The following is a 12,588-nucleotide window of genomic DNA, read 5'->3' as shown; positions in this document are numbered from 1 at the left end:
TCTATAGGAAAAGCCCTTTGAAGCCTGAGGTTTTAAGGTGAGACTGCAAATAGGACTTCAGCATGAGATAATATATCTCAATCCCTTGACTGGGAAATTGCACTACATACGGAAACCATTCAAATGTGGAAGAACTAAATGCAATAGGATAACTTTTTGCATGAACTTTTTCACACCTGCTTCCTAATATATTGTTGAGACAAACTGAAGACTGAAGCTGATGTATAGTATATGCCAGAGTACTACTGTACATAACTGATTGAATCACACTGCAGTGCACTTGTGAGTATCACTCTGCTAAAAAAAGGGTTTGCCTCACTGACACTTTATCACAGCTCTGTCTTCAGGCTATATTTGTCTGAAAGTCCCTACTGTGTGGATTAATATTAACTCATTATTCCACAGGTGCTGTCTAGCAGACAAACAGTGTCTTCAATCTGCCAGGTGTTCACTGGGAACAAATAAATCACAAAACAATCAATGCAGGCCCGTAGCTAAAAGATAAGTGGCCACTGATGTGCAATATTTAGGCCTGTGAGGCAGCCACTATGTCACTTTCACGGGACCAATAGAAATGGTAAGGCAAATTAATTATTCTTTTAAGAGTTCCACTAATCAGCTTGACCCAAAGCAACAAATACACATTGAATAGCAGGATTCCTCATATGGCTGCATTTCAGACACAAAGAACAAGCCAAAGTGAAGTAAAGTCAAAATACTAAATCAATAGTAGGGTTGGTCATCTTTTTGATTTTAACAATTCTGATTCCAATTCAAATTCTTCCTTTTGATTGTGGTTCTTATCGATTCTCAATGCAGATTCTTTGAGGGGTGGAGTTGAATGGTTCACATGCTTATTTCTCAGATAAGAGAAACGTATTTTAATTCATTGGTGGTTTACAGCCACACTTTAAAGCTCCATGGCTGCGACACAACAAGCGCCTGGTTGCTACGGAAACCAAAACTAGCGCACGTTAAATTTGGAACAGATGATCGGATTCAAAACCAAATTTTCAATACGATTCCAACAGAAAAACGATTCCATTGGAATCTTAAGTTTTGAAACGATTCCAAGTTGGAACCGGTTCTCTATACCCAATCCTAATTGATAGCAGCTGAATTTATACAAATATCGTAGTATGTCAGCATCTGTTGTCCCTGTTTTTGCTAACCTGCACGTTGTTGAAATCTATGTTGAGGGCTGTGAATGGCTCCGTGAGAGGTTTGTAGCCCCCAGGCAGTCTGCTTAGTCTCTCTGTAGTGTAAGGCTCCATGGAGTCATCTGGCTCAGGGCTGCAGCTCACTGGGCTACGAAGCTCCCCGGCTGCAGCTATGGACAGACTGCCCACCTCCGACACACACAGCCTGTATGGAAGACAAACAGCCAACTAACGTCAGGTCCAGGCACCTTATTATAATAATATATTTTTTTTTAATTCCATTAAGAAATATCAGTACTCTCTATTTTCCATTTCTGATATGCCTCAGTTCAATAGCAGCATCTACATATTGTACCTTCTACAATCATGTTAAATAACGTAATAAAAAAATAACTAAAAAAAACATCAACTCAAAATAGGACATTTCTGGAAGCAATCTGTAATATAAAAAACAGACAAACACAATAATAAATAATAAAAAGAGGAATACAAAATGTTAAACCAAATGTTACCTCAAACATTCAACTGAATCTTCACATTCAATTAACCACGAAAATTCAAAATTCAAAATTTGCTAATTGCATTCTTTCAAATCGAAATTTCAATTTGAAGAGGATTAATCATTCAGCCCTAGTCCTGATATGTATATTCATTACAGGTAAACATCATTTATCAGACACAAGAATATAGATAGACTCCAGGGCCTACCTGTGATGCCTGCGGATCTCCAGGCTTTCAAGAGCCATCCCAAACACCGTGGCTCCAGCGGGGATGACCCGGCCTGTCGCAGACGGCTCCAGGAATTCATTCTCACCTCGCTTTAAAAAGGCAAGAAACATGTGCTTTTAATGAAACTACACATTTACCCCTCTTAATATCACTAACACAACATAAAAGTCAACCGGATACATTTACCATTAACCTGGTTACTGTATGTGGTGAAATGATCGACCAGTCCCAACTAGCACTGTAAACTCGGGTGTCATGGAACTTGCCCCAGTATGCATGAGTGGAGTATGAAATTTGCGATGTTCAAAAGGCAACTCACTGGGGACAAATGTTTGTTTTTTTACGATAAAAAGTGACAAGGAGTGCCTTAAACAGGGTTTCTACAGAGACCATTATAAATGAAATTTAAAAGAACAATTCCGGCATGACCAGTCGAACCATGAACACCGTGCAACCGGTAACATAGCTCAAGCACAGTGTTCATGGTTCGACTGGTCATGACCGTTTTCCCAAGATGGCGCCTGCCTGTATACGCGAACGGTAACATATTTATAAACTTTTTAATAAACTGTCTGTACACTTGCAAAGTTCTCAACGCTTCGGTTTACATTAGGGGACCCTTATTATGCTACAGCGGGAGAGTGGTGCTATTTTGAGCCTTGTTAGCAGTATAAAGTAGCGATTTATTTTTACTCTACCAGTGCCCCAAAGACTAGCATTATAAACAAATCAGTGGTTCGCACTTGTTTCAGGCTAGAGACACATTTGATTAGCATGAAAACATATCCCAGAGTACGGTCGACTCAGTACACGTGTTATTAACCCCTAGGTTCATCTTGCACCAGAATGTGTTAGACCTACATCAAAACATCAAAAAAAAAGTCAGATCTCAGAGACCAGAAACACTGTCTGAACCGTTCCCCGATTTCCTCATTGGCATTATAGGACTGGTGTCTAGATTGGATGCAAACTAAGTTGCCTATTGGTCTCATTTGTCGCCCTAATATAGCAAATTATATATGGACTAGCAACAGAAAGAACTACAAAACCACAGATAAAGAAATTAAAAAAAAAAACAAAAAAAAAAAAAACATTCTAAAGCACTGCAGGGACATTTAAATGAGCATTAGTGGTAGCGCTGCATTGATGTAGGAAAATTAAGAACTGTAATTATTCAAGACCTAGAACCCAATACTTTAGTGAATTTAAGACTTTTTAAGACCCTGAGGAAACTCTGTTAAAGCCATCATTAATCTTGATCTCTGTGAGGCTAAAACGTTTCCTGTCCTCCAAGCACACACGCTGAACTCGCCCCCATGAGAAATTCTAAGTAATGACAACAAAACTGTTGGCGCGTCCACATGACACAAGCCTTACTAGATTGTGCACGTGCTCCCACCCATACTCTGCCCAGTTCCTAATAGCCAAGGAGGAGACAGAGGGTTAAAAAAAAAATGGACTCTTCAGAAGAGGTAATTATCTTCACTGGAGCTTCTGCACGGAAAGTCACCAGACAACACAATATTCTGAACACAGCCATGCTGAGAAACACAGAGAGTGTTTTGTGGAGCTGGTAGTCTTAATTAGCTTTGTAGCAACTCATTTGGCAATGGCTTGAATGTAACAGATGTTCATTAATATCAAAACTTTACGCACTAAAGCTTTCATAGTTAAAGAATACCTGTGGAGGTAGCAGGAGGTGGTGCCAGGCATGAATAAGACTCTCTATGATGCCCTCCCCAAACAATCCTGCATCTACAGTCTCTGTCACCACCAAGGATACCCTAAGAAAAACAAAATATTGAATGGAAAAACATGAGAAACGATTCTCAACTCTTAAACATGAATTTCACAACAGCAAAAACAGAACAAAAATCAGTATTGTTCTTTATAGGATTAATGTAAAAATATTTGTAGTATAAATTGTACTTGTGTGGAATGTCCTTCGGCACTTCCATCTCCAGAGATTTCATATGGAGGATCTTGATGCTGCCATCCATTCCATTAGCGGTCACCACCTCACAGGCCAATTCATACATGGTCTTCGACAGTTCACAGGCATACACCTCAGCGGCCCCTGCCTTCTTCGCACACATACTTACAAGAGAGAATCAGGAAATCAGAACAACCATAGAAACAAAAAAGGTCCTAAACTCCATAACTTAAAGAAGAAAATGTTTCCAAATTCTCACGGAAAATATCTCACCCAAGGATCCCAGTGCCAGTGCCTATGTCCAGTACAGTGTTGCAGCCGCTCTGAACAGCCTTCTGAATGGCTTGCTGGTACTTGCGGTTCCTTCCGTGATCATTGAGCATTAAGAAATGCCAGCGCTCCACCAACCAGTTGGCCACTCGGTAAAAGTTCTCCCTGGCTTCTGGATAGTCTGGTCTCAGCTTCAAGGCTTTATGGAAATGCCCGGCGGCTTCGTCTCTGAAGCCCATTCTGGATAAGAAAAAAAGAGGGTCACAATACCTAGTCAAAGTCTGTATAAACAGATCATTCATCTAAATAATGTCAAGCTACATCGTGCCTTGGAATTACGGGAGTGGTGACGCATTGTAAAAACACATGTATCGGCGCAATGAAAACAGTTTTGCATATAAGGATAATACCTGAACAGGTGTTCACCCATGCTGTTCAGGATAACCTCATCAGCAGGAAACAGTTCCAGCGCTTGTTCATAACAGTCAAAGAGGTCTTGAATGCGGCCCACAGAGTCCAGCTCTTCTGTCCATTTGAAGAGAGTGAACCTGAAGGACTCCTGAAAGGGAGAGGTCACACAATTAAGTTCCAAAATTAAACACCTTTCGATTCTGCAGCAGTAAAAACAGACTGCTGTGTGTATGATTACCATTATATGTACACAATGTTTGGCAGAAAATGTATGAAGACAGGTTTTCAGTGTGGTGTAAACAGTCATTACCCTTGCAAAGTCCTTAAACATAGGTGCAAGGTTGAGGACAAGAAGGTAGTGCACAAAGGCAGTTCCATAATCTTGGTTGAACAAGCACTGCTGGGCACTTTCAAGGGAACTAGAGACCAGCTCGTTCCTAGCAGGGTCCTCTCTGCGTCGCCTTCGGGTCCTCCTGCCATGCTTCGGCCTTGCACTGGCATTAGGCATCTCTTGCAAACAAAAAGGAGAGCTGAGAGTCTAATAGGAAATGATAATGTCTAATAAAACAATATAAAAAGGTTAAAGGCGCCTTTATCGTCATTTGTAGGCATACACAGAGTGAGGAAATGTGCCCCCTATACATGGTAGTAGGAGGAAATTGGAGCACCTGGAGGGCACCCATGCAAACACAAAACAGAACTCCATGCAGAAAGGCGGGCCGGGGATCAAACCCTGGTACCTATTTAATGTGAGGCGACAATGCCACTGATCCACAGATAAATGCCACTTTTAATTAGACAATATGTTTCCATATATGACATATGGCTGTACTGTACTGTATGGCCCATGGACATAGGAAGCCCATTTCTGCAAAAAAGACACAAACAGATGAGGAGTGACATTTTTTAAATTGTGAGAGAATTGTTCCTAACCTTTCACGACTTTCAATTAGTCAAAATGATGAGAAATGAACTCATGAATATTAATTCATACTTTTGACTCAGGCGCACTCATAGTTTTGACTTACCAATATATATTTTGTTATTTTTGTCATTCCAAAACCTGCGTTTTTCTTTTCCTGGAAATGGGCTTCCATACATGCCAACACTTTGTAGATTAAAAAAATTGTCATCATCATAATCTCAACATAAAACATTATTATAACGTAGTAAAAAGTAAATAAGCTATTCTGTAAATGAATTAGTTTAAAAAAACGTTACTTTAAACAAAAATGCAAAGTACTTTACAAGCATTACTGACAATGTATGTTGACTCACTGTATGTTGTGTTAGATCACAGGCTGTGGTAAATACACGATAAAGGTAACGGCTGTTTAGTAAAGGGAAAGTAACGTTGACGTTACTAATTGCGGAAACCCAAAAGCGTTAACGTTACGGTCATGTTGAATAAAGTCGTTAGCATCGTTATAAACAAGCCTTCCTCTGGCAGCAGCCATACGTTAGTTTCCATGATAAAAGCTGCTCTGACAGTGGATACGAAAGGTTGACTGCACGTTAAAAAACATGACCGTATCTCTTTAAATCCACGTTACAAAATCAAGATGTCGATTAAACGTGTAAATCGCATTTCTGCATTCTGCTGCCGCCAGAGACGGTGAGAAAGACCCCCTGCGTGAGGGACCGCCGCTAAACAAGGAACGTGTCCGTGCGACAACCACGACTCGGTCAGAAACATGTAACGAAACAAGGTTCCAAGGGCGCAAATGCAACGAGGTTTAATACATTTTAATTTACGAACAGGGCGTATTAAATATAGAGTATAAACTGTAGAAAACATGGAGAATATTATTATCGTATTTATTTAGGAATAACGCCACAGTAAAGGTTCCCGCCTCAGATTTGCCTCTGATGGAACCAATGGCAGTGGAAACTTAAGCACGATCAAAGAGTACAAAAGATCAAGTTAGTTCCCACCCATGAAAACCCAGCAGTGGAACATGAATGAAGCAGTCTTAAAATAAGGGTGAAATATGACTCCATGTGCTTGTACGTGTGTTGTATGTCTTAAATGTTGCATGCACTCTAGTAGGTTAAGCCCTTTAGTACCAATTATTTGCTCACACTACAAAGTGACACCCCCATGACTGCTTCAGATTGTGTCCCTGATCGCATACTTTGTTACACAATGGTGATGACCTAACTGACTGAAGGGGTCGAAGACTGCCAGAGCTTAAGCACATAACCTTTGTAGGCTTATAAGCAGCACATTTTTGGAGTGCTTCTGATGTTCTTGATGGTTGACCTTGTTTGTTGAACTTGAATAGAGCTACCAACGACGCTGAAGGATCCATTTGGGCTTGGTACAGCAGCAGCTGAGAGATCACTTTGGCCTCTGTTGTTTTTATCGTTTCTTATTCTAAGCTTTGCTTTGCAGACCCCAGGGCATATCATGTAATTATTTATCTTGTTTATTTATCTTGTTCATGGTGTTTTTTTTCATATTGGACTTGGACTTAGACGTCTCTTTATTATTTTAAGCATTAGGCCTACTTAACTGCATTTATACCTTTCTGTATACTCAAATTAACATGTTTGTCTGGCCTTGTGTTTGATATCCACACCCTTCAGTTAGCTCCAGTTTGCGCCTCCCATGTATTGTAAGAGTGTAATGACAGTACATGAAAGACGTCAACTGGGGCTACATGCAATAAGCATTGACGGTGTAGCTCAACAGCATTTCCTTCAATGTGTTTTAACTTGGCATTTTGGCTCACATTGAAATATAATAATTCTAATTTAGCTGAAACAACTATATGTGTAACCTAGACATCTACAAAGTTAAACCTTTTAGCCAAATGTAGCTTTAGCATGCAGTAGCTTTCTAGAAGTGGTGGAAATGATTTAAGTACATTTCATTAATTACTGAAAATGTAATTTTGAGGTAAGCCTACTTAGTTTTTAGTTTCAGTCACTTTTAACTTCTGCTTTACCACTTTTATAGAAGTATTTTATTCCGTCTGGTACTTTTTACTTGCAAAAAAATACAAACACTTCTTAAAAAAACATACTTTATTCTTAATCGTCATAAACACACAGTTCAGTGTCTTGCTCAGGCGTACTTTGTCATGTGGTTGGAGGAGCTCGGGATTAAACTGCCAACCTTGTGATGGGGCGACCACTTGAACTCCGAACCACAAGCCACCACTGGTGACATTTTTCGCCGTGTAAATAAACCAATCCAGTGCTCAATGAGCAGCTAAGCAAAAGCGGAAGTAGAAAAGAATACACCATCTTGCAAGAGCTACATACTCTTTGATAGAAGTTTTGCTACACGCACACACAGATGTCAGCAGAGTTTCTCAATCTGTCACTTTGCTAGGGGGAGTAGCCTACGTTTGATGGACTAAGGAAAAATTAGAAACAGCTACCATGCCCTTCTGACAACTACTGTAACCGACTTCCGATGGACACTTAGCCCGCTAGCGTATTGTTATCACTTTTTAACCGTTATACCTGTTAGCATTACTCTTTTCGTTGTTTGACAACTGTGGAGCAATAACACCCATGCACCCGTGTCAGAGGTAACGTTACCATGCTAACCACCATTAGCTGTTGCTACTTCACGTAGCAATGCCAACGAAAAGAGCGGTTAGTCACTTGTAACAGACGTTTTATTTTTCAAGCTACAAAAGTAAGCGTCGTTTTGGCCAGTTTCTCGTTCTTGAAAACGAAGCTATCAATCTGTCACAGAAATGGGACTACACCCGCTGGAATTCAGTGAATGCTATCTGGACAGCCCGGGCTTCAGGGAGAAAATAAAGGCACACGAAGCAGAGCTGGACAGAACTAACAGATTTATCAAAGAACTGTACAAGGACGGGAAAAACCTCATCAATGCAACGAAGCGTAAGTTTATTTTAATGTTTGGAAACGTACCGTGAGGAAAGCCCATGCACCGCCTTGTCAAGAGGTCGTCTTGGGGTCTTCATGGGTCCACTATTGTACTAACGACTTCCTTGGTTTGCCAAAAATGATTGTCTTTTCCATTTGGTTATGTTGTGATAGGGAAAAGCGCTTGCTTAAGAGTTACAGAATAGATTAATTTAGATCAGATCAAGGCGTTGTCTTGTTAAACTAAACCTAAACTGTTTGCCTTCTTATTTTCTAGTTTTATTGGTTTTAGGCTGAACCAAAAGGCCCTCATTTGTTGTAATACCCCTCTGCTCTATTTGCTCTTTTAGACACACGCCTCTATTGGGTTGAGATGATTAGATTTGTATCTCTATGAACCATATGAACTCTAGTTGTGTGCCCGGTGCTTACTGTACAGCCAGACTTCAACACTTAGTCATCTAAAACTGACTGGTCAGTATGTCTTGTTGGAAAATCTATCTGTTCCTTTTATGTTTTGTAATTGCATCATATCAAAATGCAGTGAAACATCTCCAGCTGAATGATTCATGATGAGAACTTCTATGCACTTGTCGACAGTATTCATTCTTAAGTATTGTTAAAACGACAAAGCATTTTAGTCATGTGTGAATGTCATTTTTTACACAGTTATGCCGCCTTCTTTTTTTCCTTCTTCCAATCAATGCTGTAGTGTTGACAGATAGGCTTCAGGCTTGTTCCTGCTGCAGTGCTACAATTGCTTATTTGTTTTTTACTATCACACACCTCGGTTTTCTATTCTTAAAAACGTACAATTGCTCCAACGCTGCCTGTTACTCACCCAGGTATGTCTTTCATTTTGCCTTGAGGACAGCATACATTCTTCAAGATCCAGGAAGATGTTTTCAAGCTTGGACAGCGATCTTGGGTCATGCTGACTGAGTGACACATTTAAGGTTTAGAAACTGGTTGTTTAAAACTTCAACTTCTCTTGTAGTATAAATGACTTTCAAGGCCACACACTGATATACTACAACACGTCACTCTAACAATAAAGTTTCCAGAAATCCCTACTCTACCTAAACAAATTGAATATTGTCCTTTTTATTGTCGCGTCACGAGGGACAGGATCATATTCTGTTATATTGTTACAAGATTGTCTTTTCCAAATGAATGATTTTGAGCACGTTGTAGTTACAAAAATTATTCTCTTTAGTATGATGTTATTATGCACACACCTGCAGAACGCCTGAGAGGTTTCAGGTTATACACTGTGATTTCAACAATAATCCTCACCCTGAGGCATATCTTCATACATGTTCATCCTGAAGTTGTTTTTTTAGTTTATGGAGAAAACTGAAATAACTCCAGAAACACAAGTTAGTCCTTATAGGTGTTCCATGGTATGGTAAAAAGTATATGCATTGTTGACACAGGGTCAAAAGTTAATTGACAGGGATCACCTGGTTAGCGTGTGCTGTGGTATTTGAAAGAAGGAGGAGTGGTGTTTAGGTGCCTTGTGTGTGCCAAGGAAACTTCTGCACTCTTGACACTAGAGCTGCAACGATTAATCCATTAGTTGTCAACTTTTAAATACAGTATATCGCCAACTATTTTGATAATCGATTAGTCGGTTTGGGTCATTTTTTTTTTTTTTAAGACAGAAGTAAAAATTCTTTGATTCCGGCTTTTTAAATGTGAATATGTTCTAGTTTCTTCTCTCCTCTGTGACAGTAAACTAAATATCTTTGAGTTGTGGACAAAACGAGACATTTGAGGACGTCATCTTGGGCATTTTGGAAACACTGATCCACATTTTTCTGCTTTACATTACTGTTCAATTCAATTTATTTATAGTATCAATTCATAACAAGAGTTATCTCAAGACACTTTACAGATAGAGTAGGTCTAGACCACACTCCAGAATTTACAAGGACCCAACAGTTGTAGTAGTTTCCCCCAGAGCAAGCAACAGTGCGACAGTGGCGAGGAAAAACTTCCTTTTAGGCAGAAACCTCGGACAGACTGTTGTGCTAAGCAGTTATGTGCATATGTATGGTATGTTGTACTTGTTGGAGTGATGAGTGAGTCCTGCTGTTCTCTAGGGATAGGTACCAAATTCAATACTTGGTAGGCACCGATCGAATTGCCTCTAAAGTATCGAGTATCAAAAAAATGCCTTGTCATTCAATACCCAGGGAGTAAATCTCATCAGTGTCAGTGAGCCAGTGAACATGCAGCACGCTTCTACCAAGATCTAATAATGCTGCCAATTGGCTGTCTAGTGTCTAACGTTACATGTCTAGGACACTACGCACAGAGACAAGGCTCACATAGAAATTGAAAAATAAAAAAATATACAGTATATAAAATTGGTATGAAACAAAGTATTGTTTTGGAACCAAGGTCAAAGTCACGGTATTGGAACCGGTATTAAATCATTTTTGAACAATACCCAGCCCTACTGTTCTCCTCTGACCTCTTTCATCCTGGTATCCCCCCTAAAACTACAACTTTATCCCACATGGCAAACACTTTAGATCTACATGCCACTTTCTCAAGCTTCCATTTTTGCAGGCTCATGGAGTAACTAACTCGCCAGGCGAACTTCCACAGAACACCACGGTGAACTCTAGTATTCACTGTTGCTAACAGATGAGTTGATGTCGATGCTCTGCTATGTTGGTGTAAAAACTGATACACAGTATTCCATTTCAGAAGGTCCTTTCTTGCATTTTATGCCTTACATGACTGTGGCTATGCATTTGTTTTTTTAATGTTGATTTTAAGTGTGTCCAACGTAGTGACAAATATCACATATCAAGTCTGTTAACACTCATTAGGACCGTGATAGCTTCTTGCTTAAGAGAATAAGACAAGCAATAAGGATCCCTGGTCATATGCTCCCACGGGGGTGGAAGCTGCAAAGTCAGTGAAAATTTCAGGAAGGAACCAATAGTCATGTTCTTATGTACTGACATTAATGCAGTAACTATTTTGCTGAGCCTGTGGAGTCTCATTTTTAAAAATGTGGCTTCTCCCTTCTACCATCTACCTTCTGTCAAATGACTGTTTTTGATTTTCTTTGGCAACTGTAATCATAGGGTGTTTACCCTCCTTGGTAAGACTAACTAAACAATTCAAATGCTACAGCAAAGATTAAAATAATAATCCCCCATGACCTTGATTTTAAGGCAAGGCTGTTTAATCCAAACGGGGCTGAGAAGCTGTCAGCCTTAAGTGTTTGAATGATAACACTAATGCAGTTAGAGCTGAAATAATCAATCAATTGATAATCAATAGAAAATTCATCTGCATCCATTTTAATAATTGAATAATCATTTCAGACATATTTTTTTTTAAGGAACAATGCCCAACATTTGCTGCTGTTGTTGTTGTTCTGGCATCTCAAATGGGAACATTTCTGCCTCCTCTTAGTTTTATTTAGAAGTAAAGTTAAAGATACTCTAAGCGATGTTGGATAACATTACTTCTTGTTGACAAAGTATTTTCAAAGAAAACAAGACTAGCTTGTCCCTCCCTCCTAACCCCCCACCCCCAAATCCTTCTTGTTGGTTATTGGCTGGAACACTGTTTGTGTATGCTTTGTGGTGCAGGTGGGCACCGCTTGTTTTTATTGTCCTTTGTAGTAGGGCTGCACAATTAATCAAATTTTAATCGCGATCACGATTTTGACTTCCCACGATCAAATTTGCGTGATCGAGCAATTATTTTTTTAAAGCGTCATTTCATAGAACGCTCCGGGTTTTTTGCATAGCCAATCTACCGCTACTACCGTCTGATCATGAGCCAGTCAGTTGTTCCCTGCACCGTGCAGTTTAGTTTCTAGATGCAGACAGTCACAGAGGACAGAGTAACGGGAGGAAAACTCAACAGATAGCAGTCGGTTATACGTCAGTCTCAAGGTTTACCAGTTTACCAGTAAACGCAACATTTTGTCCCGTCTGTTGTTTTTCAGACAACAGCGGTGACCAGTGCTAGTCGGTGCTAGTTAGCGTCTGTTACCTGTTAGCTCCTCTAGGACGCATGTCCTCACATCCGCTGCAATGCTGTTTATATTGATATGGTTTAATTTTGCGTTACATGACCCATTTCGTCTGTAAAGCCGTGCCTGTGTGGGATCTCTCCTCTACCCTCTCTCGTCTATTCTCCACGCAGCCCCGCCAAACAGTGCCAGTCCAAACTTCTGACATTTGTCTACAGTTTTAATTT

At 39.9% G+C, this 12,588-nt stretch overlaps 3 protein-coding genes across 7 annotated transcripts in view; 2 read left to right on the top strand and 1 right to left on the bottom strand.

Annotated features, from left to right (window-relative positions):
• The window catches only part of tmem184c (transmembrane protein 184C), an 18,044-nt gene extending 14,675 nt beyond the window's left edge, over positions 1-3,369 (top strand). The window contains exon 12 of the transcript XR_004336006.1: positions 3,357-3,369. The gene's annotated coding sequence lies outside the window, so the exon portion shown is untranslated. The remainder of the gene's footprint in view (positions 1-3,356) is intronic.
• The window catches only part of prmt9 (protein arginine methyltransferase 9), a 15,404-nt gene extending 9,252 nt beyond the window's left edge, over positions 1-6,152 (bottom strand). For both annotated transcript variants that reach the window (XR_004335999.1, XM_032542058.1), the window contains exons 1-8: positions 5,782-6,152; positions 4,814-5,013; positions 4,503-4,651; positions 4,096-4,332; positions 3,819-3,986; positions 3,571-3,673; positions 1,869-1,978; positions 1,173-1,365 (exon numbers count right to left, since the gene is read on the bottom strand). Coding sequence is in view for 1 of the 2 variants with exons in the window: in XM_032542058.1 (XP_032397949.1) it covers positions 1,173-1,365; positions 1,869-1,978; positions 3,571-3,673; positions 3,819-3,986; positions 4,096-4,332; positions 4,503-4,651; positions 4,814-5,011 (1,158 nt within the window). In the remaining variant the exon portion in view is untranslated. The remainder of the gene's footprint in view (positions 1-1,172; positions 1,366-1,868; positions 1,979-3,570; positions 3,674-3,818; positions 3,987-4,095; positions 4,333-4,502; positions 4,652-4,813; positions 5,014-5,781) is intronic.
• Positions 6,153-7,660: 1,508 nt separating this feature from the next.
• Positions 7,661-12,588, top strand: part of arhgap10 (Rho GTPase activating protein 10) — a 53,390-nt gene continuing 48,462 nt past the window's right edge. The window contains exon 1 of one of the 4 annotated variants that reach the window (XM_032542084.1): positions 7,661-8,370. In XM_032542084.1, coding sequence (XP_032397975.1) covers positions 8,217-8,370 — 154 coding nt within the window. In that variant the 5' untranslated portion in view covers positions 7,661-8,216. The remainder of the gene's footprint in view (positions 8,371-12,588) is intronic. The other 3 variants (XM_032542103.1, XM_032542093.1, XM_032542072.1) reach the window with 3 other exon arrangements.

This window comes from Etheostoma spectabile, chromosome 2, assembly GCF_008692095.1.
Source record: "Etheostoma spectabile isolate EspeVRDwgs_2016 chromosome 2, UIUC_Espe_1.0, whole genome shotgun sequence".
Lineage (NCBI taxonomy): Eukaryota > Metazoa > Chordata > Actinopteri > Perciformes > Percidae > Etheostoma > Etheostoma spectabile.
The sequence above is the reverse complement of the archived record's forward strand: the minus strand, read 5'-3'. Positions and strand labels throughout refer to the sequence as shown.